The following is a 27726-nucleotide window of genomic DNA, read 5'->3' as shown; positions in this document are numbered from 1 at the left end:
TATAGATAATGGATGGATGGATGGATATATATATATATACATATATATATATATATATATATATATATATATATATATATATATATATATATATATATATATATATATATATATATATATAAATATGTATGTACATAGTGCAGATTAATAAATATACTATTTTTATTAAGTGCAGGTCAGATATGAATGAATAATAATATATATTATGAACAGATGAGATGTGATTATATGATTTACACAGATTTGAATTACAGTATATGAGTGGGTGATTGCAGCATTCACAGTGTGGAAGTATTTACAGTAGTGCAAGGACTCGGAGGTAGTTGGTAAAAAGTCCAGTGCAATTATATTATGTACAGTTGTGCAGAATAGTGTTATTGGGAACTAGCCCCGTTCACTTCCTTCACATAATGTTCACTTTTCTTATATTGTATTGTATTTCCCTCCACAAGCAGTTTGTATAAATGTGTGTTTTTGTTTATAAATTGTGTTCAATAAAAAAAAAAGGGAGCCTGAGGGAGGAGACTGAGGATGTACAAATTTGGGGGAAAAAAATCCTAAAGAGGCTTGTCAGAATGTAAGAAGCGCTTGCGTGACAACGTGGCGGTTAACAGCCAATAAGAATAGGCCATGAAGTTCTTTAAAACTACCCGACACTTTCTATTGGCTGGCGTCTTCTCCCAGGCGCTGCTGATTGGCTCGCTGTCGGGTAAGTCCCGCCCCCTCGCCGCTGAGGTTTAAAGGCGCAGGCGCAGACTGCCAACGCGGACCGAGCTGGGCTTTCTGCAGGGAAAGAGCTGTCAAAGGTGAGGCATCTTTTATCTACACAAACTTCACCTCTAGGCACAACAACTTGCTGTAAATCTTTAAACCTTGTGTTTTTATTTGGTTGATAGTTTTCTCCCGGAAGTTAGTCTGAATTCGTGTTCAGTTAATGGAGGGTTTTCAAGAACATGTTAATGTAACTACTGAAACGGGCAATCATTTATGATATTTTACCAATCTGTATTTTGATAAAAGATCACTTTTAGCTCGCCTTTTAAGGTGTGTAAGCAGGTATTGCATGGTGGATGTTTTTTTTCTCTGTCCAGTATCACTTTAACGGGAATCTCTGACTTTATCAAATCAAATCAAACTTTATTTGTTAAGCGCTTTTTATACAAAATAAAAAATGCAACGCAAAGCGCTTATCAGCATCTAATTCATTTCTTGTGCATAAAAAAGTCACTATTAAATGACAAAGTTGTTTTTATTTTATTTATTTTTTTGGTTTAAGTATGCATATACATTGGTAAAGGAAAAAAAAAAGAGCTTTAAATCAGCTTGAGCATATTTATGTAGTTTTATTCTGGTTATTCTCTGTATGTGCTGCAGTTTGTTCCTGTTGGTTCCTCGGAGATAACATGAACCCCACATTCCTGCTGATGTGTGAATAAGTGTGTCTGTGATGGAGAACACTGTGTGAACGTGGCTTGTACCCAGTACTCGAGTTGTAAAAAAAAATCAGGGGGGTGGTGGATTTTATCATATGGGGACAGATAATTTGTGCTGATTACAAATAATATAATATATTACAAATAATAGCAGTGACCAAAACACCTGCAGAAATACTGCAGGAATGACATAGCAGCAGTTAAATGCAGCCTTCTGTAAGCTTTAAATATCCACTGGGCTTACATCAAATACATCAAAACACAACAATAAAAAACACTTTTCTGAAATTATCAATATGACTCTGTCCTTCACAGGATAAGTAAAATGGATCACTGCAAAAACTCTAAATCTTAACAAGAATATTTGTCTTATTTCTAGTTAAAATGTCTCATTTTAGTAAAAAAAAATCTCATTACACTTAAAACAAGACTCATCACTGGAAAAAAACAACAATTTTCACCTGTTTCAAGTAGATTTTCACTTGAAATAAGTAGAAAAATCTGCCAGTGGAAGATTTTTTTGCTTGTACGAGATTTATCTTCTTATCCATAAGAAGATAAATCTTGTTCCACTGGCAGATTTTCCTACTTATTTCAAGTGAAAATGTACTTGAAACAGGTGAAAATTGTCAAATAAGTTATTTTTCTGGTGTTATTTTTCTGGTGATGACTCTAAATGTTGAAATAGCGGTAAAACCACATTCATTGATGAAATGACATAAGGGATGGAAAGGAGGGATGGCAGTTTTACAGGGGGGATGATTTGGACCGTTTTTATTTCAGGGGGGGATGCCATCCCCCCTCATCCCCCTCAACTCCAGTACTGCTAGTACCTTAAAAGTGCCTCCAGCAGTCAACAAGACTTCAACCCCAACACCATACAATAGAGACAAATCAAATCAGATCCACAAACTAAGGATATGTGCTGTCTTTTTAAGCTTTCTTTCTTTCTTTTGAAAAAGAGAATAATTTTGAATTTGATATCACATTTCATAGAGCATGTCCTCTATCATCAGTCCATGATTTGAGGACACCATTTGTAGGAGAATATTGTGTCATTCTTGTCTGATACTGGAGCTGCTCAACAGTCCTGCCTTTTTTGTCCTCTACTCCCATCATGATGCACCGGATGTTTCCACTTGGGTAAAGTTCTGGACTGCAGGACGTTCTACTATGAAGCCATGCTGTTGTAATAGAGGGTTTGCATTGACGTCACTTCCCCCACTGGACCACGTCTAGTGGGAAACTAGTGGAGAAGACGGGATAACAGCCGATTATGGGCTTAAATTAGCGTCAGTTGGACTTGACCCGTACAGTTACCCCAAGAACCAGTGGTCCATGGACATTAATATTTGGTACAGTTACCCCAAGAACCAGTGATCCATGGACATTAATATTTGGTACAGTTACCCCAAGAACCAGTGATCCATGGACATTAATATTTAGCCACAAATCCAGTTTCCAGTTATGTACTTAATTTCTACGCCGGAGAAAATACACGAAGCAAAGCTTGAAGGCTTACAAAAGTCTTGAGGCTTGGTCCGACTTCAAGGCAGGATTTGTTGGTGAAATTAAAGTGATGAGGACACTGAACTTTATGATTTGACGGTTTAACGTTAGCTACCAAAAAATCCAACATTACCTGATACAAAATGGGAACCGCAAATCCACGTTTCGGTGCCTGGAATCCAGTTGTTTCTGAGAATTGCAGCGATCCATTTGTCTCTCTTAAGCTTATTTTTCTGCAGTCTGTAAAATGATAACTCTGATTTCTTGCTAAATCTATGAGTACAGTCGATCGCACAACAGCTCTTTCCAGTTTTAGATGTTTTCCAGTTGCTCAAACTGAAAGTTTACGCTGCCACTCAGTCTTTCTGACACTCAGTCTTTCTGACACTCAGTGTTTGTAACCCGCTGTGTAGTTGCATCTGTGACGTCATGTGCATTCCCTCTATAGCCGTGGTATGTTGTTTAGCTTTGTCTTGCTGTAAGATGCAAGACCTTCCCTGGTAAAAGAAGAAGGTGTTGCTCTAAAATCTGGATCAACCTTTCCAGATGTTCCAGCTGTCCCCTCCAGAAACATGTCTGCACCTCCAAACCATCAGAAAAGCAGGTGTTGAACTGAGCTGATAACAACTCTTTAGTCTGTAAGGTTAAAAGAGTTTCAGATCCAGATATATCTGGCCAAGCGTGATGGGCTCTAACCTGCCGTGTGGACGGAACAGCCAACGCTGTTTTCTGGAAGCGTTTCTGTGTTTATGCAAGATTTCATCAGTCAGGTCCGTGTTTATTACAGAGCTGCCTGTCTGGGTCGGTGTGCTGACCACAAATGGTTTGAAATCATGACTTTTATACAGTAAGTTCAAGGCAATAAAGGCAGGAATAAGCCAAAGGTGAGAGACAAAAAGCAATTTACAGTCAGATGTGATCTGTGGCCAAATGCCATTATCGGGGATTTGGCATGAATGTCACTGAGTTGTAATTTACCCCATAGGGTGTTCTCGTGATTCAAGTCTGTGGCCAAATGAGTTTATATCAACTAGTGAGGAACTTCGTCACATGGCATTCCCGTGGTTCAAGTCTGTGTTGAGGCCAGTTCAAAGGTGTGGGCCCTGCAGGGGGTAGGAAGCTGGCGTTTCACGTCAGCCACGGTGTCACAATGCCTCATCACACCGCACCAAAGCCTTCTTTTTTTAATTGGTGTATAAAAACCTTTATAACTGCAGTAGTCAGTTTAGCATCCTTACATGTAGTATGTTCCTCAGAATCCACCATGAAGCTGCTGAGTTCCCTGGCGTGCTTGTGCGTCCTGGCCGTCGTGGCCTTGGCCGTTCCCGCTCAGGAGAAGCGCATCCACCGGCAGGCGGACCTGAGCGACCACGCTCACGAAGACGCCCAAGGCTACCAGTACGACCACGAGGCCTTCCTGGGCAAGGAGGAGGCCAAGACCTTCGACCAGCTGACCGCCGAGGAGAGCAAGGACAGACTAGGGTGGGTTCTGCTGCGGTTAACGCTCCAATCACTCATGTTTGGCTCACTGGCCACGGTTACATGATGTTTTTTAATTCTGAATTAATTATTCAGAATTAAATCATTCGGTATTAAACTATTTTCCTTCGAGTTTACATGGAAATAGTAATTCCGAATTGAGGTTTACACGGAAAACACATTTGATCAGCTTTATCCAATTCCTCTACAGGTCTGGGGGTTGGGAAGGTTCTGATTGGATAGGGGGGGGACCGGAAGTTAAAATACCGGAAGAAAAACTAATTTAGCTGCTACAACTTTGAAAAACTCACAATTTTTATGTTTCCCTCCATCTGTTCTTTTAATGATTTCTATTTATTAAATAAATGTTCTCTGCTCTTGACCAGCGTTTACTGCTGCTGCATCTTGAAACTTTGTTAGGAAAACCAGCCCAGCGTGGAATATAAGCGTCATGGAGACAGACGGGCGAGGGAACGAGAAGAAAGAAAGACCGGAATTAATTTAAAGAGGAATGAGTGACTGCGTTTCCATGCATCAATAACCCTTTTTAAAACCCGAATATTAGCAATAACCCAAATTTGAACGGCCATGTAAACACCAGTAACCCCTTTGAATAACGCAAGACCACGCCACACTTTTGGAGTGAGGAGGAGACTAATCACTTCATAAATGTAATGAAGGATATGAACATTTCTGCATTTGTAGACGGTAGAAAGTACCGGGATAGCCAGATTTAAAAGAAGGTGAGAGAAAAGTTACGCGAAGCAGCATTTGTTTTGAATTTGGATACAGGAAGAAGAAGCAGAAATGACGGGAATTGCTTCATCACGTTCTCTGTGCGTCGCTGGTTTGATCCAGATATCCCAAATGATTAATTACCATGGAAACGGAATATTCTGAATGTTTCAGTAACCGGAATATTAGCAATAACCCAAATTTTGACTGCATGTAAACGTAGTCAATGTATACATGATCGTGGAATTATTCTATTCGGATTTAAAATCAGAATAAACCAGCCAGTTACTTCTGAATTAAGTTTAATTCGGAATGGCAAAAAATCGGTAATTTTTACTCATTTTAAATCGGATTTAATTTTAATTCTGAATTAAAGAGGAATTAAACTTCCCATGTAAACGTACTGAATGTTTCAAGATTCATTAAAAAGATGGAAAAGAAAAATATTGTCTGATGATGACAGTTGTTATGATTAAATTACAGTAATAATTTGTGTTGTTTGATCGTGTGTCTCAAAGTAGCTGCAGTTTTATAACTAACATCCATCAATATAATGTGTGTTGACGTGGCTAAACGTATCTGAGGTCATGTTGCCCCGACCATGACCCTCTCTCTCCAGATAAAATACAAACCGCTGTTACAACATGCCACAGTACAACGGTTTAAAATCTAAAATAAAGAAATACAGTTATAATAAGCTATCACTATCTCAGCTAAACATCTGTATTTGTAAACAAGTACATTTACTTTTGGGTATTTATAAAAAAAAGAAAAAAACTGAATTGAACTGGATAATAAAATGCCAACAGCCAGACCTTTGCATATTCCAAAACTGACTTTTTTTTTTTTCCTCGTAATAAGTTTTTCTTATAAGATTATTAATTTATTCTTGTAATTTTCCTTTTGGATATTTTTGCAGTGTTATTTTGTTGGTGTTAAAATTAAAACCTTTTCTCATAACCTTTGTCTTTTTTTTTCCCCCTTATGAGTTTTATTTTTAGAATTACTTTTAAACATAAAATGACAACTGATTATTTTATTTTTCTCCACGTAGGAATTTTGACATTTTCTTTGGCTGACCGGCTCCTTCTACAGGCGTGGAGGTCAAGGCACGTTAGAGTTTTACTGTCGTTTACACGCTTGTTTTTCTTTTCCATCATACTTTTGTTTTGCGTCTCTTCATCTTCTGATATTATTATCTTCTGTAGACGACACGGGGTCCAAAGTTCCTTGTGCTGCTTAATAATGGTATTAACCAGATTCTTGTATCTTTCTGAACATACACACACACACATCTATGTGTGTGTGTGTGTGTGTGTGTGTGTGTGTGTGTGTGTGTGTGTGTGTGTGTGTATTAGTGCTTTCAGGCGATTAAAAAAAAAATTGATCTAATTAATTACAGGATTTATAATTAATTAATCTAATTAACCACATTTTAATCCCATATCTGCTAAAAGTCCCCAAATGAAGAATTAGAATTCTAGGACATTGTAAAATTGCGTTGCATGACTAATCAATTGAATACACTAAGAAGAGAAGATTTGAAATCCACATTTTTATTGGTGAAGTGTTTCATAAATGAAATTCAAAAGAAAAAGCTCAAGCACATCAGCAAACCAATTAGGCCAGGTACATTATTCAAAAATGCAATACAAATACAGTTAAATTAATGAAATTCAGAAATAAAATACGTCTGAGTCTCAAATAGGCACTTAAGCAGACTCTCAATTCAATATTAAAACTAAAGCTGATTCAATACAGCGATTCAAGCACTAGTAGCTGTAACGTTTACAGTGGAATTTGTCCGGACATGTTTAGTGTTTAAATGATAATTCAGGCTGGAGCAGCTTTGGTTTTCCTGTAAAATTATGATTTTTTTTTTTTTTTTTTTTTTTTTTTTTTCTTCTCCAAATGCTACAGCTTCATTCAAGTGTTGCATATTTCAGCAAGACGATGCAGAGCTTCTGCACGGTTTAGCAGCCACGTCTTCATGCTGAGTTTTTGTTAACACCTCTGTGTCCTCCTCTCCTCACAGGAAGATCGTGGACCGCATCGACATCGACAAGGACGGCTACATCACCCACGAGGAGCTGCACTACTGGATCAAACACCGGCAGAGGAGGTACATCGAGGAGAACGTGAACAAACACTGGACGGAATATGACAAGAACAAAGATGGCAAGATCAGCTGGGAGGAGTATAAAAACACCACCTACGGCTACTACCTGGGTAAATGTGGGAAACATCCAGCTCTGTCCTCACCTGTCCAGCGCTTTTCTCTTTTCACCACATTTTTTTTCTTTGCTTTTTAAAAAGATTTGACTCTGGTGTCGCGTGACTAAAATACAGCTGACGTAAAATACAAGTCATCACAGGACCAATCTAACGTCTGCTCTTCTGCTTTCACCTTCAGCTCTGTCCATTACTAATCCATTTATACAATAATGCCGTTCTTAGAATCCATTATAGAGGGAATGCGCATGACGTCACAGATGCGACTTCACAGAGGGTTTCGCCCACTGAGTGTCAGAAAGACTGAGTGTCAGAAAGACTGAGTGTCAGAAAGACTGAGTGGCAGAAAGACTGAGTGTCAGCGTAAACTTTCAGTTTGAGCAACTGGAAAACATCTAAAATGGGAAAGAGCTGTTGTGCGATCGACTGTACTCATAGATTTAGCAAGAAATCAGAGTTATCGTTTCACAGACTGCCGAAAAATAAGCTGAAGAGAGACAAATGGATCGCTGCAATTTACAGAAACAACTGGATTCCAGGCACCGAAATGTGGATTTTTGGTTCCCATTTTGTATCAGGTAATGTTGGATTTTTGGGTAGCTAACGTTAAACGGTCAAATCATAAAGTTCGGTGTCCTCATCACTTTAATTTCTACAACAAATCCTGCCTTGAAGTCGGACCAAGCGTCAAGACTTTTGTATCTTCAAGCTTTGCTTCGTGTATTTCCCCGGTGTAGAAATTAAGTACATATAAATATCAGGAAACTGGATTGGTGGACAAATATTAATGTCCATGGACCACTGGTTCTTGGTAACTGTACCAAATATTAATGTCCATGGACCACTGGTTCTTGGTAACTGTACCAAATATTAATGTCCATGGACCACTGGTTCTTGGTAACTGTACCAAATATTAATGTCCATGGACCACTGGTTCTTGGTAACTGTACCAAATATTAATGTCCATGGACCACTGGTTCTTGGTAACTGTACCAAATATTAATGTCCATGGACCACTGGTTCTTGGTAACTGTACGGGTCACTGTCAAGTCCAACTGCCTTTTAATTTAAGCTGATAATCAGCTGTTATCCCGTCTTCTCCACTGTTTTTGCTGATGTTTTGCCGCTCAGTGCAAGTAAGGGGACTGGTCCAGTGGGAATGTGACTTTAATGCATACCTTCTATAGCTACTTCACAAAATAAGCACCGTTGAACTTTTATTCACTCCGTGTCCTAAATCTTTACAAATGATTAGTGACAAATGTGTGGACTGATCATCCTGTGTCCCTCTGAGACTCGGGATGCCAGGAGCTCTGAAAGGTCCGTCTCTATTTCCAGGGGAGGAGTTCGAGGACGTGGACGACAAGGCCGCCTACAAGTCCATGCTCAACCGGGATGACCGGCGCTTCAAGGCGGCCGACCGAGACGGGGACGGCATCGCCACGCGGGAGCAGTTCACCGCTTTCATGCACCCTGAGGAGTTTGACTACATGAAGGATGTGATAGTGCAGGTGAGGTCTGCTCTCTCATCACCAGGACCTGGTAATAACTAGTGATGCACCTAAATGAAAATTTGTGACAGAAACCGAAAATAATAATAAACACTTGGCCGATTTTTTCACCAATTTTTTTCACCATTTTGCCAATTCTTTCACCATTGCATAAACCAATTTTTTCACCATTGCATAAACCAATTTTTTCACCATTGCATAAATCAAATAAATTTGATTTAGGCATGCTTTTAAAAGAAAATAATCTTTTACAAAATTACAAGGTAGAAAATATTTATTGAACAAAAAAATGAAATTTTTTTTAATTTCCCAGCATTATGTTGTTTTGGTTCCACCTCCTGGTGAATGTTAGGTAAAATTCTTATGGGGTTAGTTTTTGGTTGGCCAACGATTTATGTAGTGCGCAACGTTACGGGACGGAGCGGCCAGTCTATTTCCTTATATTACAACGCCGTTATTAATTGTTCGTTTTTTTTCCCACTTATTCCACCGAACACCGAAAGTGTTTTTTTGCCATTTTCGGCCGAACAATTTCAGTTACCGAACAATCGGTGCATCACTAGTAATAACCCTGCCCATCAGGGCTGGGACCATACCGGTAACTCACCATTCAATACTGTGGCCATATCTGGCCCACGATAATGATAATGGCCGGGTTTCCCAGATCAGTTAAGTAGTTCTTAACAGCGAAAGACTTCTTTCAAACCTTCTTAAGGAGCCTGTGAAAGAAAATCGCGTTTCCCAGAGTTGCTCTTAGCTTAAGTATCTCTTTCATTAAGAAGGAAATGAAAGATGCTGCTGACCCAGTCTTTACAACCATCTTAGTGAACAAAGACTCACAGATCCAGCCGCGTCAGGCAAAACAATATTACACCAAGCAATGAGATATTAAAACAATGCACCCCGCACAAATTTTGATCTATTTTATACTTTAGATTTATATTGTTTAGCATTTATTGGTGACAGCAAAGGGGGAAAAAAAAGAAAAATAAGGAATAACAAGTGTGTTCCTGTATATGCTTTATGCATTACGCACAAATAAAACGATCATCATGAATATCATTTATTTGATAATTTGGCTGCTATACAGCATATTCTCTCTGCAAATCAACCGCATCGCCGTGCGCGAAGCAGAACTGTTTTTATGAACGCATTCATGCGTCAGCACTTCAGTCCCCTGGACGTGCTGTTGGACCGGGCTGTCCAGGCAGCCGGTACACCGATCCTCCTGCCCGAGCCCGAGCCTGAGCACCTACATGTGTGATGACAGGGAAGCAGCAGCTGATCGGGATCCTTTGATGAATCGTTCATTACAGTCTCAAATATAATCAATGGTGTCGGTTTATATTAAAGAATCTTTTTGCCCAGAAGAAAAAAGAGCGAAGACAACGACCCATAACTATTTTCTTCTCTTGAAAAAACCCACCTGCACCGCGGGGTTTAGGATAAAAAGACGCTGCAGAGTCGGGATGCAGCGTCTCAGAAGAGCAGTGGAATACGTGCGTGGCGGGGATGATCTCTGCAATCTGAAGCCCTCTATAATTGTAAAAAGAATTTCACTTATCACGGGTTCTTTTTGGAACATAACCCCTGCGAAAAACCAGGGATTGCTGTAATTCCACGTTGCGATTTGCGAAACTCGCCTTCTCTTGGCTCATGTTTTTGAACGCACACACACGCCCACCACGTTTCCTCCCGGTCTCTGCGTGTGGGGAAAAAAAGCCTCACTGTAGCCAGAAATAACGGAGTAACACACCGTTTGGATGAAAAAGGGTCATTGAATTATATTTATCATCTTAATTTTTTATTATAACGCACAGGCAGCAGGGAATTAGTGCGTTGGTAGCAGTGCTGCATGTGAAAATGCGCTGATAGTGATCGGTGATCGATTTGCCTGGCATCGATTGATTTGGTTTCAGAACCGGACAGCTGCTCCAAAGAGCTTCTGAAAGAGCGAAACTAAAGGACGGTGTTAAGAAGTCATCTGGGAAACACCCGTATCTTAGGGTTCTCTCTTAGTTCAAACCTTCTTTGAACCTCTCTTAAATCCTTAAGAGAGGTTGGATCTGGGAAACCCGGCCAATATCACCATACACGATATCTACCATATTCAATATATTGTAAGAAATTTCATCAACGATATATGTGACTGAAAAAGAAAAAATACCCATAAAAAGGAAAACGTCTGTAGTTATGCATTTATTCAATGCCAAAAACTTGCATTTGTATAGATCAGGGGTCTTCAACCCGCGGCTCTAGAGTCACACTCTTTAGAATCAGAATCAAAATCAGAAAAGCTTTATTGCCAGGTCAGACATATCAGACGAGAGAACTTGACTCCGGTTTACACCGATGGCACCATTAATACGGACGCCATTTAGCGCCGCCCTAGTGACTCCTGTAGCTTTTTCAAAAATGTTTGACCTTTTTTTTTTTTCCTTTTTTCTTTTTTTTTCTTCCTTTTTCCTTTTTTAATTTCGACATTTCGACTTTTTTCTCGACATTTCGACTTTTTTCTCGACGTTTTGACTTTTTTCTCGACTTTTTTCTTGAGATTGTACTTCAACATTAATCTCTATTGCAACATTTTTCTCGACATTTCGACTTTTTCGTAAGTGCATAATGAAAAGAAAATCTTCCCCCAGTTCTAACTAATATAGAAACATGCAGCATGTGTTGCCTTTATTCTAAGGCTTATACAAGACGTTTCATTTTTTGCGGTTCAGACATATTTGTTTTTTTGTGTTTTTGGTCCAATATGGCTCTAAAACATTTTTGGTTGCCGACCCCTGGTATATTTCCTCACTGCCTCCTAGGCTTGTAAATGTAAACACTGTACAGCTGGACAAATTAAAGTGCATGAACAATAATTACATGTTTTATAAAAAACCAGGACACTGCTTTGTTTCTAATACTGAAAAGTCATTAAGCAACTTAATTTTGCATCGTACCTCACTGCCTCCTAGTCTTGTAAATGTAAACTCTGAACAGCTGGACAAATTAAAGTGCATGAACAATAGTGCGGTGACAACCGCATAAATCCATTATGTGTTGTAATAAAATATTGACATTTGCCGTCAGTTTATCGATTATTTATTGCGACAGAGAGCGCAATTTTTATTTATTTTTTCCCCCACCACTACTGCCGATGTTCTCTGAAGGTTTGCATTTTCTCATCTAGGAAACGATAGATGACATTGACAAAGACGGCGATGGAAAGATCAACATCCATGAATACATTGGTAAGCTCATATTTTCAGAATGAAATAAGTCATCGTTCAGATTTACGATCACGTGATCCAATCAATCAAATGTTATTAGTATAGCGTCACAACACAAGTCGTCTCCAGGATGTTTCCAGAGACCAGAACATAAACCCCAGAGCAATTATTACATAAACAATGGCAGGTAAAAACTCCCCTTTAGGAGGGAAGAACCCTGGACCTGCTGAAGGCCGACCAACCAACCAATCAGGAAGCAGGAAGTTTCCTGTCTGACTTCATCAGTGACTACATTTACATGCAGTCAAAATTGGGGTTATTGCTAATATTCCGGTTACTGAAACATTCAGAATATTCCGTTTCCATGGTAATTAATCATTCAGGATATCTGGATCAAACCAGCGACGCACGGAGAACATCATGACACAATTCCCTTCATTTCCTCTTCTTCTTCCTGTATCCAAATTCAAAACAAATGCTGCTTCGCTCAACTTTTCTCTCACCTTCTTGTAAATCTTCTATCCCGGTACTTTCTACCGTCTACAAATGCAGAACTGTTCATACATTCATTACATTTATGAAGTGATTAGTCTCCTCCTGGTCTTGGTTTCTCCGTGTTTATAAGAACTTCCTGGATTCAAAAGACCAGGATTCCTTGTGAACAGAACATGAGCAGAAAACAGATTCCTGTTCCGTTTGATGGGGATATTCCGTTTGGGGTTTACATGACCCAATATTCGGGTTTTAAAAGGAGTAACCCAGGGGTCTTATTCAGGTTTTTAAAAAAGTGTTTTTTTGTGACACTTGCTTCTCTAGGCTCCTTGCTGATGTCTTCCCCTCTTGGCCTGTCACATTAGCTCATGTTTGTAGTTAATCTGAGGTTCAGGCTTGTTAAGGACCTGGTCATTGGGTTTTGATTACAGGGGACATGTTCACGCCGGAGGAGGGGGAGAGTGAGCCGGCGTGGGTCGCCACAGAGAAGAAACAGTTCACAGAAGTCAGGGACACCAACAAGGTACGGCCAGTACTGGAGTTGAGGGGGGATGAGGGGGGTGAGGGGGGATGGCATCCCCTCCTGAAATAAAAACGGTCCAAATCATCCCCCTGTAAAACTGCCATCCCTCCTTTCCATCCCTTAGGTCATTTCATCAATGAATGTGGTTTTACTGCTATTTTAACATTTAGAGTCATCACCAGAAAAACAACACCAGAAAAATAACTTATTTTTCCCAGTTTGCTGTCGTAGTGTCCTTGGGCAAGACACCTTACCCACCTTGCCCCGTGTGAATGTGTTTGAATGTGTATGAATGTTGGTGGTGGTCGGAGGGGCCGTTAGGCGTGATATGGCAGCCACGCTTCCATCAGTCTGCCCCAGGGCAGCTGTGGTTACAGATGTAGTTTACCACCACCGGTGAGAATGTGTATGAATGAATAATGATTTCTGTAAAGCGCTCTGGGTGCCTTGAAGGGCACTATATAAAATCCAAGTCATCATCATCATCATCATTATTTGACAATTTTCACCTGTTTCAAGTAAATTTTCACTTGAAATAAGTAGGAAAATCTGCCAGTGGAACAAGATTTATCTTCTTATTACAAGCAAAAAAAATCTTGTTCCACTGGCAGATTTTTCTACTTATTTTAAGTGAAAATCTACTTGAAACAGGTGAAAATTGTTGTTTTTTCCAGTGATGAGTCTTGTTTTAAGTGTAATGAGATTTCTTTTACTAAAATGAGACATTTTAACTAGAAATAAGACAAATATTCTTGTTACGATTTTGAGTTTTTGCATTGATCCATTTTACTTATCCTGTGAAGGACAGAGTCATATTGATAAGTTCAGAAAACTGTTTTTTATTGTTGTGTTTTGATGTATTTGATGTAAGCCCAGTGGATATTTAAAGCTTACAGAAGGCTGCATTTAACTGCTGCTATGTCATTCCTGCAGTATTTCTGCAGCTGTTTTGGTCAGTGCTATTATTTGTAATATATTATATTATTTGTAATCAGCACAAATGATCTGTCCCCATATGATCAAATCCACCATCTCCTGTGCAGGACGGCTACATGGACGACGGCGAGGTGGCCCACTGGATCCTGCCGGGGGAGGTGGACCACGCTGACAACGAGGCCAGACACTTGATCCACGAGACCGACACCAACAAGGTACGTGAGCGGAGCCGCGAACCGTCTCAGCTTCATTTAGATGCTAAATCTGTTCACGCGTCGGCACCGGGACGTGGGACACGTGCGTTTGATCCAGGTTGCTAGGGAACCACCATCAGAACAAGTCCGGATGCTTCGGAAAAGAAAGAAAACTCTTATGTTTGCTGACACTTTTCTCAGATATGTTATGTTTTCTGGTAAATATGCGTCCGTGTTTAGAGGGAATGTGCTTCGGGTCGGAAATAAAAGTAGATGTAGGTTAGTTTAAGTTTATTTTAGACGGGACAATGCATATTAATGAACACTACATTAAGCAGTGTAAATACACCAGGTTTTAGCAGAAATGCTATTTTCCACCCAAAGAAAAACGCAATTTTAACCAAAATAAAATCATATATCATATATATATATATATATATATATATATATATATATATATATATATATATATATATATATATATATATATATATATATATATAATTACAGGACTGTCTCAGAAATTAGAATTATTATTATTAGAATATTGTGACAAAGTCCTTTATTTTCTGTAATGCAATTTTAAAAAAAAAAACAAAAATGTCATACATTCTGGATTCATTACAAATCAACTGAAATATTGCAAGCCTTTTATTATTTTAATATTGCTGATTATGGTTTACAGTTTAAGATTAAGATTCCCAGAATATTCTAATTTTTTGAGATAGGATATTTGAGTTTTCTTAAGCTGTAAGCCATGATCAGCAATATTAAAATAATAAAAGGCTTGCAATATTTCAGTTGATTTGTAATGAATCCAGAATGACATTTTTGCATTACAGAAAATAAAGGACTTTATCACAATATTCTAATTTTCTGAGACAGTCCTGTGTGTGTGTGTGTGTGTGTGTGTATGTATGTATATATATATATATATATATATATATATATATATATATATATATATATATATGTGATTGAGAAAACTCCATTAACAGGTGACAACAATCTACTTTTGACAATAACTATTTAGTCTACAACTCTACATAAATGATTCCATGACGTGAGTCATGTGACTAATGTCAACTTTAGAGTGGAAAAATGAGCTAGCTAGCTGTTTAAGAAAAGAGAATTTGTTGTGAAATTGACTTGTCTATTTCATATTTAACGCTAGTTAGACCTGATGGATAAATTAGTGACAATAAGGAAGCCTAAAGCTGGAGATTGTAACGATCCAGCTCGGCCTAACGTTACTCCTTCCACGTCTGACGAGGACAAAGTTTCTTCAACCATAAACACATGTAGCTAATAACCCAGTCAGGAACTGGTTAATAAGGTGATAGAAGCAGAATAAAACACATTCAAAAGTTATTATAAGCCAGGCTTAAAACTTGACACATAAAAAAAAGGGAAAAAATAAGAATTCCAAGCGGGACCTGCTCTGTTTTTCTCTCCTCAAAGGCCCCTGGGCTTAAAAAGGTGGAAGACCCCTGATTTAGAGAATAAAATCAGTGTTTAATGAAACAGTTGGGTTAATTGTGGTTTAATTAACCATCTCCTCTCTGTCTTCCTCTCTCTGGCTGTCTGTTTCCTCCCTTCCTCCCTTCCTTAATCCCTTCCTTGCTTCCTCTCTCTCTTCTTCTTCTCTCGATCAAAAACCAATGAACCAATGTTGGATCTGGCTCACCAAACAGGACGAGAAAATGACCAAGAAGGAGATTCTGGCCAACTGGAACATGTTTGTGGGCAGTCAGGCCACCAACTACGGGGAGGATTTAACAAAGAGGCACGACGAACTTTGACGAGCCGTGGCCTGCTGGGAGCAGCTTCTCTATGTCCACGTTTCACTCTGATGGAGAATTACGTTACAGGTGTTTCACCAGAACGCCATCACTTTTTAATTTTCTTTCTATTGTCTTTTTAATCCAGGTGACAAAAAAAAAGATGTTCATAATCTGACTGAAATTCATAAACCAGTCCAGTCGTCAGAGCCGATGAACGGTTTTCAGGTTGATCAGGTTGAACCAGTGAAGCAAACTCCTTAACATTTCTTAAAAGCTGGTCAGAGCCGCCGTCTCACAATCATTTAGTGGTTTTGGAAACATACACTGCAAAAAACTCAAAATCTTAACAAGAATATTTGTCTTATTTCTAGTTAAAATGTCTCATTTTTAGTCCAACAGATATCATTACACTTAAAACAAGTGTCATTACCAGAAAAATAACTTGTTATTTGACAATTTTCTCCTGCTTCAAGTAGATTTTCACTTAAAATAAGTAGAAAAATCTGCCAGTGGAAGAAGATTTTTTTGCTTGTAATAAGAAGATAAATCTTGTTCCACTGGCAGATTTTTTTTCTCCTTATTTCAAGTGAAAATTAAAATTTTAGGTGAAAATGGTCAAATAACAAGTTATTTTACTGGTAATGAGTCTTGTTTTAAATGTAATGAGATTTTTTTTTAAATAAAAATTGAGACATTTTAACTAGAAATAAGACAAATATTCCTGGTAAGATTTTGAGTTTTTGCAGTGTATACAGAAGTGATGGCACTCATTTCCCATCATGCTTTTGGTGGAATGACCAGTTCTCGCTTTATGTAGCAGTAGCACTTCCAAGCACACAGGGGCCAGTCTGGTACAGTTACCAAGAACCAGTGGTCCATGGACATTAATATTTGGTACAGTTACCAAAACCAGTGGTCCATGGACATTAATATTTGGTACAGTTACCAAGAACCAGTGGTCCATGGACATTAATATTTGGTACAGTTACCAAGAACCAGTGGTCCATGGACATTAATATTTGGCCACCAATCCAGTTTCCTGATATTTATATGGACTTAATTTCTACGCCGGGGAAATACACGAAGCAAAGCTTGAAGACTTACAAAAGTCTTCAAGGCAGGATTTGTTGTATAAATTAAAGTGATGAGGACACCGAACTTTATGATTTGACCGTTTAACGTTAGCTACCCAAAAATCTAACATTACCTGATACAAAATGGGAACCGCAAATCCACGTTTCGGTGTCTGGAATCCAGTTGTTTCTGAGAATTGCAGTGATCCATTTGTCTCTCTTAAGCTTATTTTTTGGCAGTCTGTAAAACGATAACTCAGATTTCTTGCTACATCCCCGCACGGTCCTGTCAGCGGCTCAGCCCCCGTGTGGTCACACTTGGTATTGCTACATAAAGTGACTTTGGGAAAGCTTATTAGTGCTTTTACATGTTTCTACACAATGATGTCATTGCTTCCTGGTTCTTTTGAAAAGAGAATCCCCACTCCCCTGGTTCTGGTTCTGGTTCTGGTTCTGGTTCTGGTTCTGAGCCGTGCTGCAGTCAGTCACTCCCTCCTGTCCACATGCACACACTCCTGAACGTTGTCACATACTGTGTATGCAAGTACAGGTCATAAAGCCTCCAGCGCTCTGTGAATTTTATGTTGTCATGTTTTTGATTCCCGTCATCGCACGCCGCTGTCGTCCAGTAAAGCTGTCAAACTCTGAAACATCCGTATCTGTCAACATGAGCATGCACTGACGGCAACCAAATTGGGAGGTTTATAACTTTTCTACATGTTTAATAAAACCATGAACATCTGCTGTCAAAAGTGCTCAAATGTTGAACTGGAGAAAGAAGCTGGAACTGGAGGAGCGTCGGTACCGACTTCGTCCGGTTTGAGTATTAAAGGCTTGTTTTTTCTACAGCTTTTACTTTTGTGTGGATTATTGTGGAAACTTTGGAGACATGTTCTTATTTCATGAATCTAAACGTGAGTGGAAGAGTTTTTTCTGCTCAGCAACTTAAGTCCTTTATTTTTAATGTTCTATTATGTCATCTTTCCAGTTTCAGATGCAAAAGAAGCAATCATTTCTTAAATAAAGAAAGCAGAAAATATATATTTACAAAAATTCAAATAAAACTAAGAATCAATAGATTATCTAAAGCAGCTCTCTGCATCTGGACAACTGAGTTTTCTGTTTGAAAAGGAGACACTGCAATTAGATCAGAAATGTGTTTCTGAAAAACCAAACTGAAAAAAAAGTTTTGTCACATATTATCACATATCAACCAATCAGAAGAAGGGGCGGGGTTAATTTGCACCAATTAAGGTGAAGGAGTCAAAACCGAGTTCGATGACACCACCCACGAGTCTTTATATCACACCATTCAAAAGTTATAGCAGAAAATAGGGACAACCAATCAGAAGAAGGGGCGGGGCTAATTCAGGCCAATGAAGGTCAAGGACTCAATACCGAGTCCGATGACACCACCCACGAGTCTATAGCTGTGTCCCAATTCAGGTTCTGGTCCTTCTGAGGACGCGGTCTTCGTAGGCCACGCCTTCAAAGACCGTGAAGGCTGGACGGACGCTAGTGAAATGAGACGGTCTAGCTGTGGGGGATTTCCTGGTTGCGTCACCAGCTGTTCCCGCCCTTGTCCTACGTCACTAAACAAAGTAGAAAGAAAGAAAGATAGACAGAAAGAAAGAAAGAAAACACGATAGAAAAGAAAGAAAGAACCAAAAAAAAAGAAATGGAGCCAGAAGTTTTGTTTTTGTTTTTTTTGTTTTTCATTTTGTTGGAGGAGGAAGAGAGGCGTGTCCGCCGGCGCCGGCGCAAATAATATATTTTTCTGAAAAAATTTTAATCTGAAAATATTTTTCTGGAAATAAATATTTTTCTGACTGTGCGCAATGAATCTTGGGATATGGTGGGCCGCGGAGGATACAACGATGGATCCTTCAAACAGCGGGAAAAGAAGGCTGCATTTGAAGGAGCCTTCGAAATGGGACAGCCTTCGGCGCGCCGCTGTGACGTAATCGGCCTTCAAATCCAGCCCTCGAAGGACGCAGCCCCTGAATTGGGACACAGCTAGAATGTCAAACCATTCAAAAGTTATGGTAGAAAATGGGGACTATCAAATATGGACCAATCAGATGAAGGGGGGGGGGGGGCGCGCTTTTTGGCGTCTAGCGTCGCCACGGTAACGCTTTTGACTGAGAAAAGTAATGCACGTCGTCGCAGGATGGAGACGCACATTTTGATGTATAACACACCTGGGTGCACGTTACGGTTCTGGCGAAGAAACGGCCGAAGAAATGGCATAAATTGCAGCAAAATTACACGATTAATTCCAAATGGCCGACTTCCTGTTCGGTTTCGGCCATGGCGCCAAGAGACTTTTCTTTAAGTTGTGACATGATACAGGTGTGTAGCGATTTTCGTGCATGTACGTCAAACCGTATTGTGGGGCTTGAGGCACAAAGTTTTCTAGGGGGCGCTGTTGAGCCATTAGGCCACGCCCATTAATGCAAACCATGAAATATCAAATTTTTCACCAGGCCTGGCTTGTGTGCAAAATTTGGTGACTTTTGGTGCACGTTTAGAGGGGCAAAAAGGCCCAAAAGTTCGGAAAAAGAAAAAAGAAAAATTCCTACAGATACAATAGGGCCTTCGCACTAGTGCACTAGTCAGTGCTTGGGCCCTAATAAATAAATGTAAATAAGAAAACAAAAATATAAATAAAAACATGCATCCATCATAATTAACATGCTCGAAAAGGAGTAGGAGGAAGAAGTAAAAACGTATTAAATCCTACCCCTTAAACTCTTCATTATAATCAAAATCAATTAATTAAAATAAATTGATTCTATACAAAAAACAAAATATATCTATATATACATATATAAGACATACAAACACACACACATACACATACACATGCACTTTTTGGATATGACATATATACATATACATGGGCCTGATTTACTAAAGGTTTGCGTGCATAAAAACGTGTGCAAACTTGACATCACCCGCAAACCAATGTGCGAGCTGATCTACTAACAGCGTGCAAAGAGGACTGCGTCTCTCAAATGAGCAAAATAGCACACGCAATTCATTTAGTACTTTTGCCCTGATGGATAATCAATATGGGGCATACCCGCCAGAGAGCGCTAAATACTGGGAGGGGAAGATGCAAATTGGTCCATTTACCATCCGCAATGAAATTTACCAAGCCTGAAAGTAGTTGCGCGTATTGTGATTGCGTCTGTATTTAATACGTTCGAAAGGAAGGTGCTAATCTGCTGCTGCTGTTATTGTGGCAAGGAGGCGACATCCAAAATCAAAGAATACGCAGAGAGAGTCTTTATTCTGCTGCATGCTATTTTAGAAATGGTTGCAAGTTTTATTAAAGGCCACTTTTTCTTTAGTTCTTCGCCTTATATCTTGCACCTTCTTTTAATGTGCCCCCCTCCACTCGCCCACAAGCAGGCCAAGCCTTTGTGCCAAAACTTTGTATTTTATTGATTATTTATCTTATTGAACGTGAAATCATCCTTCGTAAATTACATTTAATTAAAACCTGTGCTTATTAATCACAAAACACAGGTTAAACATCATGACCAAATCCGCTCCGACTCGCTGTGTCAGGATCAGCGCAGAGACTGCAGCTTCGCCTGAATTATGGTTCTGCGTTAAATCGATGGCGTAGCCGACGGCGTAGCCGACGGCGTAGCCGACGGCGTAGGGTCGCGGTGCGGTGTGCGTCGCTGCGTACCCTACGCCGTCGGTTCTGCGTTGGTGTGACGCAGAACCATAAATCAGCCAATCAGGGAGCAAGGGGTTGGGGGAGTTGGGTTGATGTTGATCCGCGGACAAAACTTGTTAAGGAGCATCAAACTCACTCTTATCTATGCGGAAATAACGCTAAAATATAAAGAAGGCTTCCCAAAGTGTGATCTATGGTGAAATAGGAAAATTAAGATGTGCAACTCTTCTAAAGGTGAGACATGCATTTAATTGACTTCATGGCGCCAGCCTTGGCTTTATTATTACGCAAATGTGGAATGTTTGGGTCTGTCTAATTTCGTCAAATTAAATTTGGAGATTCACCGTTCACATTTTTATGTGTATGCGTATGGGCTCAAATTAATGCCATAAGTATTTTGTATCTGTAAATAAACTTTGTACTTGTAGAAATATTTTGTACGTGTGCAAAAAATATTTGTACTTGCAAAAAATATTTGTACTTGTAAAAATATTTTGTGCGTGTGAAAAAAATATTTGTACTTGTAGAAATATTTTGTGCGTGTGCAAAAAATATTTGTACTTGCAAAACATATTTGTACTTCTAGATACAAAGCTACAAACGTTTTACAAAGCTACAAACTTTTTTTACAAAGCTACAAACTTTTTTTACAAAAGCTACAAACTTTTTTTCACAAGCTACAAACTTTTTTTACAACTACGAGTTATGGCAGTGTTTTGACGTGCCAAAACTATAGCCAATCAGAGATCTTTGGTACGGGTTTCAAAGGGTTTCTGGAGAGCCAATCAGATCATTGCATCGCCTACTGACGTCGCCGCCATATTGGATGTGGCAAGACTGGGCTGCAAACTAATACAAGTAAATGGACTTATTTTCATAAAGCGCCTTTCTACAAAGAAATGTACGTTTTACGTCTCATTTATTCATTCACACACGCACTAATATACTTGGGAAACAGTTAGGCAACAAATATGATATATTTAATTTTCTCAGATGGCAAAAATAAGAACTTTATTGATCCCACATAGGAATAATTCATGTTATATCAGCTATAGAGAACAAGGTAGTGCCGAAAAACAATATATATCCCCCCTCACAAAAATAGAGACATATTTTTTTATCAACAAAACAAATTAAAAAAAATTCAAATAACAAAATAACATATTTGAACCATTTTTCAGACAATAAAATAACAATAACAATAAAATGTAATGTAATGTGTAAAGATGTAAAATATGCTTTGTTAATGAGAGAATATGTTTCTGTATTTGTCTTATTTTTGTGAGGGGGGATATATATTGTTTTTCGGCACTACCTTGTTCTCTATAGCTGATATAACATGAATTACTCCTATGTGGGATCAATGAAGTTCTTATTTTAACCGTCTGAGAAAATTAAATATATTATATTTGGTGCCTAACTGTTTCCCAAGTATATTAGTGCGTGTGTGAAGGAATAAATGAGATGTAAAACGTACATTTCTTTGTAGAAAGGTGCTTAATGAAAATAAGTCCATTTACTTGTATTAGTTTGCAGCCCAGTCTTGCCACATCCAATATGGCGGCGACGTCAGTAGGCGATGCAATGATCTGATTGGCTCTCCAGAAACCCTTTGAAACCCGTGCCAAAGATTGCTGATTGGCTATAGTTTTGGCACGTCAAAACACTGCCAAAACTCGTAGTTGTAAAAAAAGTTTGTATCTTGTGAAAAAAAGTTTGTAGCTTTTGTAAAAAAAGTTTGTAGCTTTGTAAAAAAAGTTTGTAGCTTTGTAAAATGTTTGTAGCTTTGTATCTAGAAGTACAAATATGTTTTGCAAGTACAAATATTTTTTGCACACGCACAAAATATTTCTACAAGTACAAATATTTTTTTCACACGCACAAAATATTTTTGCAAGTACAAATATTTTTTGCAAGTACAAATATTTTTTGCACACGTACAAAATATTTCTACAAGTACAAAGTTTATTTACAGATACAAAATACTTATGGCATTAATTTGAGCCCATATATGCGTTGTATGAGAGAGAGATGGAGAGGGCGAGGGAGGGAGGGAGAGACGTGGCCTGTACGTCGTTGTTTTTTGTTTTTTTGCAGTTTGGGTGCACAATACACTTGTGTGTGTGTGTGTATTAAAAAGAGATTTTGCAGTATGTTGTGTAATTGAAACTGGTTTGCTGTGATCGTTGATGCCAAACTCATATTAAGCATTTACATCGCTGGTTATTATGTGCCCCCCAATTAGATCTGTTCTGCCGCCGACTCTGTTTTAACCTGATCTGCCGTTCTTTTTGTTTTATAACTGCATTTATTCTATCGCAGATTTTGGCCCAATCTCAATACTCCCCCTACTTTTCTCCACTCGCACTTCTTTTCTTCCCTAACCCCTAAAAAAGAAGGGGGAGATTTTAGGGCACTTGAGATCTAGGCCCAGGTGCCTGTCCCATTCTCCTACTCCCCCTCGTTTTCATCCCTAACCTGATCAGGAAGCAGAGAGCCAAAAGCTGTTTTAATTTCAGCTGTAGTGCTGTTAATATGCCACTTTATTAAGTTTTAATATTTTTTCAGGCGTAAAAGTAACCTTTAAGATCCCCAACCTGGGCTCAGTTTATCCAAATAACGCCTGTTAAGAACTTTGACCCGATGTTTTCGGAGATGAGAAGAGCCGCTGCCCCCGGGGAGCAGCAGCAGCTCACAGCCCGAGAAGAGACGTGTCCGCCGGGTCAAGCTGCTCCGTCATCCTGGGAGAGAAACTCTCTCCCGGGACGCAGCTCTGTTGAGAATTACGCTGGCTGAAATAAATAATTTAGGAAGATGTTGGTTTAATAGATGAAATCTAACAGTTGTAGCTACGCCTGTTAAGAAATTTGCTCCGAAATTTAGAGATTTCTGTCTGCCGGCTCCGGAGTTTAGGTCCGCGTTAAATAGACGCAGCCTATTGCGTAGCTTACGTAACCTACGGCGTCGCTTACGTAGGTTACGTAACCATATTCCGGCGCGATCTTAGCGAACAACGGACAAAAAAGGGATTATGTACATTCACTGAGTGAATATTATGAAAGTAAAATATTGGTTTGCGCCGAGAAATGTAATCAAAATGCATTTTTATGCAGAAACTAACTGAAAATATTGATTTTATTCCCCAAAAAATAAGAAATGTCCGCCATGTTTTTTTTTTTTTATTCAGTCCGCAAATGACGACGAAAAGCATTCTGGGAAATTTTCATACCCCCTCGCTCGCCAAGTCAGCATCTGAAATCCCTCGATTTGAAGGGGCTATTCTCAGCCCCTAGCCCTCGTTATGCCCCCTCCCCCTAGGTGAAAAGAGGAATTGGGACACCACTACCTTCACGGGAACGCGCAAAAGTTAGGGTTAGTGAAGAAAACGAGGGCGAGGGGGAGTATTGGGACGCAGCCTTTTTCCCATATTGCGTTTCTTTTGGTAATGTTTAAATGTCTTTGCTGTAGTTCATGAATGTGTTTATTTGCCTCTTCCACTAATATCTCTAACTCCACCGCGTCAAATTTCATTTTGCGCTTGCGACTATATCCTGCTTTCCATCCACTCTCCATGGCGCAAAGTTTGCGCCGCAAACCGTAAGACGCAACACCTCATTTAAATACTGCAGTTTGCACCTGTTATCAATTGCGCACGCAATCTTAGTTGATCACCCGCAAAACACACAACAACAGCACGCGCAAACTTTTTCAGTGCACACGCAATTTAGTACTCTTTATTTAGGATCTTAGTAAATCGGGCCCTAAGTGTGCAACTGAGGGTAGGAGGTCATAAAGACCAGATGTTCTTGTACGAACAAATAAAACAGCTGATCAGTTATAGTCGGGGTGCACCAGATTCTAATTAAGGTTTATAATCAGATTCATTTTTACAATGCAATGATTCAAATTAAATAATACAAATTCAAATTATGTGATTCAGATTCAGTTTTTTAATGCAATTATTCAAGTTGAGCAATTCAAATTCAAATATAAATTATTCAAATTCAGTTTCTAGTGGCACATATTTCTGCCCATAGACAACTTCTGTTGTAATAGACGGTATAGAAATAAAATGTAATTGAATTGAAAACGTTGACCTGTGTGTGTGTTGGGTTCTGTTATCTCCAACCAGACTCCAGCAGCCTCAGACACAGTGAGCTTCTGTGGCCTTACCTACGATGCAAACTATTAACATAAAAGAATAGAAATTGTTAGTAAAGAAACATCTCCTGAATAGATATATATATATAAAACATATTTAATTATTATTAAATAAATAAATAATGTAGATAGTATATGGGTATGTGTGTATATGTATGTGTATGTATATGTATAGATACGTATATTAGATAAATCTTTATTGTCATTATCACCAGGTACAACAAAATTAAAAGTGGTCTCCAGTCAGCGCATCATATAAAAATAAAATAACTGGAAAATAAATCAATAAAAACAAATACAATAAATATATATCTAGACACATTCACCCCTCCACACATAGCCTACATCAACACACGGACATTACAAGAACTTTCATCAACATACAATCATTTTTTTGTTATTGCACATTAGCTCCTGTTTTTATTTTTTTTATTATTTTCTGTTTTTCCTTTCTTTTTTATATGCTACCTCTTTAGGTTTGCTTTTAATGTTTTGTTGTAATGGGGAGAGTGGGGTAAGTAGTGCCAATTTTTACTTTAAGTGCATTTAAAGCAAAGGGATTACAGCAAAGCCTCCAACTACAATTGGTACATATAGTTTAGGATGTTGTGCATCTCTGGGAATAATCCCTTTGAATCTAAGGTAAACTGTATGAGAAATATAGCTTTTGAAAAAAAAGTGGTTTTGTGGCACAAATTGCCCCCCAGCGGGGTAAGTTGTGCCGTTAGAGAAAATACACTGGGGTAAATTGTGCCATTGGCAACACATATAATTTAAATCTCACAAACAATGATGCTATATAAAAGCAAAACAAATTCAATACAAAATTGCTCATTTATGGTTTATTTAACATTTTTGAAGCATGACAGCTCTGCTGTCTCTGGTTGTGGTTGTCGTTGCTGATGTGATGGTGGATACTGACTGTTTGGTGTATTGTGTTTTGTTGCTATGGACAGGCCGACTGTAGAACTGAATTGCCCTTTTGGGACTAATAAAGTTTTCTGAATCTGAATCTGGCTAAAAAAAGATTTGATGCAAATAAAAGGTGGGGGAAAGAGTCCTGAATGTGACTTGTTTGCTCTGTGCTCTGTCCATCAGGACGGCCGCCTGGACCTCTCCGAGGTTCTGGACAAGACGGACTTCATCAAGATCAGCACCATCACGGACTACGGGGGGATGAGGGTGGACGAGCACGACGAGTTCTGAGCTCCGTTTCACAGGAAGCTGTGGTCGGGGGGAGCTGGAGCTGAAACCGCTGTTCTGCCAATTTCTGCTACTTTGCCAAAAAATGCTCTCTAATGGTTTTCTGCCTTTGTAGAGCTACAATTTTACTGTGTTTTACTCCCTAAACCACTTCCTTTTCCCCCAAGTGGTCCTTGTCTCTAGCCAGGCCGTCATTGTAAATAAGAATGTTCTTAATGACCTGCCTGGTTAAATAAAGGCCAATGACTGAATGAATATCAAATTAAGCTTTAGTGTTTAGTTTAATGCAATTCATGTCATGGATAATTTATTTTGAAGGATCAAATACTCAACATCCCATACAGGACTGTCTCAGAAAATTAGAATATTGTGATAAAGTTCTTTATTTTCTGTAATGCAATTACAAAAACTAAAATGTCATACATTCTGGATTCATTACAAATCAACCAAAATATTGCAAGCCTTTTATTATTTTAATATTGCTGATTATGGCTTACAGTTTAAGATTAAGATTCCCAGAATATTCTAATTTTTTGAGATAGGATATTTGAGTTTTCTTAAGCTGTAAGCCATGATCAGCAATATTAAAATAATAAAAGGCTTGTAATATTTCAGTTGTTCTGTAATGAATCCAGAATGTATGACATTTTTGCATTACAGAAAATAAAGGAATTAATCACAATATTCAAATTTTCGGAGACAGTCCTGTATTATCAATTTTACATCGTGCAAGAAATCAAACTTTGAAAATCCACTGTGCGCATGCGCAGAACCACAAAGTAGCATTTCTTGGCAGGGAGCAGAAATTGGCAGAACACCGGTCTGAGGATGTAGTGCTGGGAAACCCTTTCAATCGTTAGGACCATTCTGAACACCGGCTAGAATATCTCACCATGTCATTATTTATGAAACCAAATAAAGTAACAAAGTGGAAGAATACAATTCAACAGCTTCACCATCAATAACCCAGCACATGTTTCCTGTCTGACTTCATCATTCAGTGCGTTTACATGGGAAGTTTAATTCCTCTTTAATTCAGAATTAAAATTAAATCTGATTTAAAATGAGTAAAAATTACCATGTAAACGCCTAATTCCGAATGAAAATGGCCATTCTGAATTAAACTTAATTCCGGAGTAAATGGCTGGTTTATTCTGATTTTAAATAGAATCTGAATAGAATAATTCCACGATCATGTTTACACTCATTCCTCTTTAAATTAATTCCGGTCTTTCTGCCAATTTCTGCTACTTGCCGAGAAATGCTACTTTGTGGTTCTGCACATGCGCACAGTCGATTTTCAGTTTGATTGCCCCGCTAAATTGATAATACAGGATGTTGAGTATTTGATCCTTCAAAATACACGACCCATGACATGAATTACATTACACTTTGTGAACATTATACGATAAAGAGGAATTAAGTCAGTCATTAAGAACACATTCTTATTTACAATGACGGCCTGGCAAGAGACAAGGACCACTTGGCGGAAAAGGAAGTGGTTTAGGGAGTAAAACAGTAAAATTGTAGCTCTGCAAAGGTAGAA

At 38.7% G+C, this 27726-nt stretch overlaps 1 protein-coding gene across 2 annotated transcripts; it reads left to right on the top strand.

The window, feature by feature from the left end:
- Positions 1-754: 754 nt before the first annotated feature.
- On the top strand, positions 755-26231 carry rcn3 (reticulocalbin 3, EF-hand calcium binding domain). 2 transcript variants are annotated; one of them, XM_061712900.1, is made up of 8 exons: positions 755-806; positions 4199-4424; positions 7192-7385; positions 8727-8899; positions 12081-12141; positions 13044-13135; positions 14179-14286; positions 26076-26231. In XM_061712900.1, exons 2-8 carry the CDS (start codon positions 4207-4209, stop codon positions 26181-26183), a joined length of 954 nt encoding a protein of 317 aa, XP_061568884.1. In that variant the 5' UTR covers positions 755-806; positions 4199-4206; the 3' UTR covers positions 26184-26231. The 2 variants fall into 2 exon arrangements, with proteins under 2 accessions (XP_061568884.1, XP_061568883.1); XM_061712899.1 differs by lacking the exon at positions 26076-26231 and adding an exon at positions 15960-17970.
- Positions 26232-27726: the final 1495 nt, after the last annotated feature.

The sequence above is a fragment of the Cololabis saira genome, chromosome 21, assembly GCF_033807715.1.
Source record: "Cololabis saira isolate AMF1-May2022 chromosome 21, fColSai1.1, whole genome shotgun sequence".
NCBI lineage: Eukaryota > Metazoa > Chordata > Actinopteri > Beloniformes > Belonidae > Cololabis > Cololabis saira.
Note: the sequence above shows the minus strand (reverse complement) of the source record. Positions and strands in the feature narration are given on the sequence as shown.